We start from the raw sequence: 4,534 nt of genomic DNA on the forward strand, positions 1-4,534 counted from the left end.
TAAATTCTTCATTCATTTTCTAGTGAATGTGAAATATTTAAAGATACCATTGAACACATCATAGAGCAGGTTTAATCTCTAAAATGTTGGTCCCTAGTCTCTGGTTGTCCTCTAGCGGTTGTCTAGGTGACATGAAGAGGATGTTGTAAACCTTCAGCATTGATAACTTGATCACCAGAACTTATTTTTGTTGATATTATTGAAGTTCAAAATAATTAAAAAGCAAGACAAGAAAATAGTCTGACTTTCCTTTTTGTGTTAAACATCAGGGAAGGGCTACACAAGTCAGAATATCACTGTGATAATGTGTTTGATTTTGTCATCCTCTTTGAGCCACAATATAAACTGAAGAGTGTGGCTGCAGGACGATTGACGAGATAGAAACTGATCACATGTTCATTTGCTCTGACTTGCACCAGACTCTTCAGGTCTGTTGAAGGTACTTGGTTGAAAAGACTCTATAAGTCCCACCTGTTTTTATCCAGATTTTCACCGTATTAAAAACGCAGGTGGAAAATGTTAGTTTTGTTAACTAGTATTTTGTGTATTGTTGGGTAACACTATGAGCACATGAGGTTATTTATGTAGGTAGACTTGTTTAGGACCAACATGCATCTGGGTGTGCCTGTGGTTTTTAACTAGAGCAGGAAACATTTTGCAACGGTTTGCTGATTGTTTGGATGAATTAGCAAACAGGAAAGACAGTGGGTTTTTTTCTATATTATTCTTTTACCTGTGTAAACTACATCCCCCATGGTGCATCAGGGGCCTTTTGATTGAAGCAGAGAAGGTTAAAACTCGATGCTGATCTTCACATTTACCTCATGTCCAACTCTTGAAGCTTCTCAGTTTTGTCCCACACAGCTCAAACACACAAACATCATATCCCTGACTGACCAGCTTCTTCCGTCTTCCTTCATCGCCTCCCCCACCCTTCACCCTCCCACCCTTCACCCTCCCTCACCCATCAGCGTGTCCAAGCAGCATGCGGTGATTCCCAGTCAGGTGTTCGAACTGGCCGACAGCAGCAGCAGCTACCAGGACTTCAGTCTGACCAGGAACAACCGATTCAGCAGCACACACAGCGGCAGGAACATTATCCAGCCACCCGCTACCGTCCTGCACTTCTACAACGCCCCGCCCACCCTCACTCAACACCAGCTGCACAAGGTGAGGTCGCACCTGAGGTCACACCTGCATTTTTAATGGAGAAGGATTATATTTAGTTGTAGCAGGGGTGGAAGGAGTTTGGTGGTAAAAAAGAGCCTTTTAAAGAAGAAGATGGGGCCAAGGATGGAGCTCTGTGGGACTCCTTCAGAGATGAGATGAGGTTCTGAGATTATCTTTTAATGTTCAATTCACTTTTCCACTTCATGTTGTAGCTTCAAATCTAAACTGTGCCAAATATTCATGAGTGTTTTGAAAAGCTCCTCACTGCCCTAACAAACATGCTAAAGCAGTCTCTGGACAATTGAAAACAATAACATTATTCCCAAAACCTGGCAAGAATTGTAGAAAATGTGCGTCTTATCGCCCTCTCAGTCTCTTGAATTCAGATTACAAGAAATAATCGATCTGGCTTGGACAATGTGCGGAGGCTTTTGCAGATAACGGAAGCGGCTCACGCTCAAAATTGATGTTGATGTTGCTGGATGCGGAGAAGGCAGTCGACGGGATCGAACCTAGGTTCCTTCTGCTAACTCTAACAGCGATGAATTTCTGAGAAGCATTCATTCAGTTTAGGGAGACAGTCTTTTTAGGTCCCAAAGCTCAGATTTCAACCGATGAGATGTTGTCGGATTCCTTCCATTTGTCCAGAGGCGTCCGCCGAGGTTACCCAGTCTCCCTGCTTAATAGCGATCGAACCTCTGGCGATTGCTATTTGCTCTAATGTCACCATCAGGTGGTGTCACATTTGGTTTAAACAAACACAACACATCAGATAAAATGATTATAGGCTTGTTCGGGCAGATTTCATCTCTATGCTGGTCCCTACTCTCTGGTTGTCTTCTAGGTGACATGATGAGGCCATCGATAACTTTTGGTGATTTTATTAGTTAAAAAAATAGTTACAAAGCAAGGAGAGAAAGTAGAAACAGTCTGACCTCTCTCCTCTGTTTCTGACTCCAGCTCTGTACTGAACACAACGTTCCCGCCTTCAGCAAGTTCAAAGTCTTTGACGCCAAACGTGAGTTTCACCCAACGCTGACCAGAAATGTTTAAACTGGGATCTGACTGTCAGGATACACCTTTCAACATCTGTCTTTATCATGTCTTCTCCTTTTCACTTTTTCATCATCATTTTCTCCTCCTGCTCTTCCTCCTTGCAGCCAGCTCAAAGACTCTGTCGGGCCTGTTGGAGTTTGACAGTAAAACTGAAGCGGTGGAGGCTCTGACCGTCCTTAACCACCATCAGATCAGAATACCCAGTAAGTTATCAGCTGACCCTGACTATACCTGATATATATAGTATACATATAACAGTAGGAGCTGTGAAAGAAATACTTCCACCACGTAACTTCCTTTTAAAATATTCTGATCATTTCTTCTGCTGGCAGCAGGTTTCAGGTGGTGACATCATCTATAACCAAAGAGCAGGCAGCAGCAGACAGTCAGGTCCCTGCCTGTTTTCACCACCAGATGTCAGGCTTCATACAGATGTGGCTTTTAGACAAACAGATAACCAGAGACAGGAAGTTTTCATAGTGACGTTCAGGACAGTGAAGACGATATTCAATGACATCATCATTATGTTAATGACATTACCCATATGCAATTGTAATATATCTGCATATATTGAATTTTCATATATGTACATGTAAGAATTGTATATGAAACCTGTTACAAATTGGACATATACATTGGGCATTTATCATTTATATATGCCTATAATTTAGACATAGTGTATGTTACATAAATATATATCTTTCCCAAAGCCTGTCAATTATGTTGATAATATATATGTATATGTGTGTGTGTGTGTGTGTGTATATATATATATATATATATATATATATATATATATATATATATATATTGTATGTTAGGGTCCAAAAGTCTGAGACCACTGTCCTAGAATGGGAGAATAGACATGTTTAAAATCAATGAGAAATTAATAATATATATGTTTATATATATATTTTAATAAACCTAGCATAATTTTTTTTTTTTTTAAATCATTAACTTATATGGTTGCAAAATGTCATGCCATATAATGCCTATAATCATGCCTCATATTTGTATATAAATGAAAATCATATATCTTATATAGGGACATATATGTCATATATTACATGTCTATATGGGTGGCCTGACTGTCATCATTGTTCTCTATGAAGTGAACTTGTTTCCCTCTCTGACCTGCAGACAGCTCCAACCCCTTTACCCTGAAACTCTGTTTCTCCACCTCCTCCCACCTGTGACCCACAAACAAGATGGCTGCCACAGTCACCCAGAGAGGAAACGTGTTTGTTACAAAAAGAGAAAGAGATGAACGGAGGATTTCAGTTTTGTGTGTCGACTCATCGTGCAGCAGGGAGTGATGGAGTCATGACGAAGCATTTTTTTTAAGAAGAGCAGCACCTTAATGACTCGTGGCAGTTTGATGAGCCTTTTCCTGAATGATGTCGGCGATCTGAGAGGAAAAACCTTCTGCACCGACGTGTGAACACAAGTCTTCTTCCAGCTGAACACTTTCATTCAATCAAGCATGACAAATCAAAATCAATAAATGACTTTATCCTCTACAAACGACCCTTTCATATCCTGAAGATAAAACTGTAACTATCAACAGACACAAATAAAACTGAATTTTAGAGGCTGAAATATTTGTTGTTGTAACAAAACTCAGGGAGGAATCATTACAAACTGTAAACCAATCAGATATCAGCCAGGAAGAGAGACATGTTGTTTAGAGATTTTTATTTAAATCCTACAACATCTTTATTGTTTTAATATGTCATTGCCTTTGTTTGGTTCTGCAGAAATATGGATTTATTTTAAGTATTTATTTTATTTCACAGTTTGTAATGCTTTAGATTACGGCCTACAATGTACAGTGGAGTGCACCAGCACATACATGAAGGTGCAGGGGAATAAGAGGGTAGCAACGTGGGAATTTAAGAATATTTTTAGACTGTAGACAATTTATTCAGTTATTACAGGACACAGTGTCACCATTACATCATATAAATCTGCTGTGATTTCTTTCAAAACACTGGAAAGAGGACAGCTAAACTACATAGTTCTTAAAGATCCATATTTTCTTCTTCCTTGTTTTATATGAATTGTTGATCCATAAGAAGATATATTTGTGATTCATCTCAGTGTAGTTTGACATCTCCTCTCTCAGGCTTCTCTCTGGAGCTCTAGTAACAACAGGTCGGTGAGCCAATCAGAAGAGAGGAGGCTCTGAGCCTCTCCTCTGATTGGTAAAATAAAAATAAAGCAGATTTCAGGTAAAAACACTCAGAGAAACCAAATCCTGCAAGGTTTGGATGGTGGGTCCAGGTGGGCGGGGCTTGGTGACTGCTTT

The 4,534-nt window shown here is 39.7% G+C and overlaps 1 protein-coding gene across 1 annotated transcript; it reads left to right on the forward strand.

Moving 5' to 3' along the window:
- Positions 1-731: 731 nt before the first annotated feature.
- LOC111650899 (heterogeneous nuclear ribonucleoprotein L-like) lies at positions 732-3,825 on the forward strand. Its single transcript, XM_023400834.2, has 4 exons — positions 732-1,170; positions 2,131-2,188; positions 2,331-2,429; positions 3,367-3,825. Exons 1-4 carry the CDS (start codon positions 802-804, stop codon positions 3,420-3,422), a joined length of 582 nt encoding a protein of 193 aa, XP_023256602.2. The 5' UTR covers positions 732-801; the 3' UTR covers positions 3,423-3,825.
- The last annotated feature ends 709 nt before the right edge of the window (positions 3,826-4,534 follow it).

The sequence above is a fragment of the Seriola lalandi genome, unplaced genomic scaffold, assembly GCF_002814215.2.
Source record: "Seriola lalandi dorsalis isolate HSWRI2012SDOR001 ecotype SW California unplaced genomic scaffold, Sedor1 jcf7180002053021, whole genome shotgun sequence".
Classification (NCBI taxonomy): Eukaryota; Metazoa; Chordata; class Actinopteri; order Carangiformes; family Carangidae; genus Seriola; species Seriola lalandi.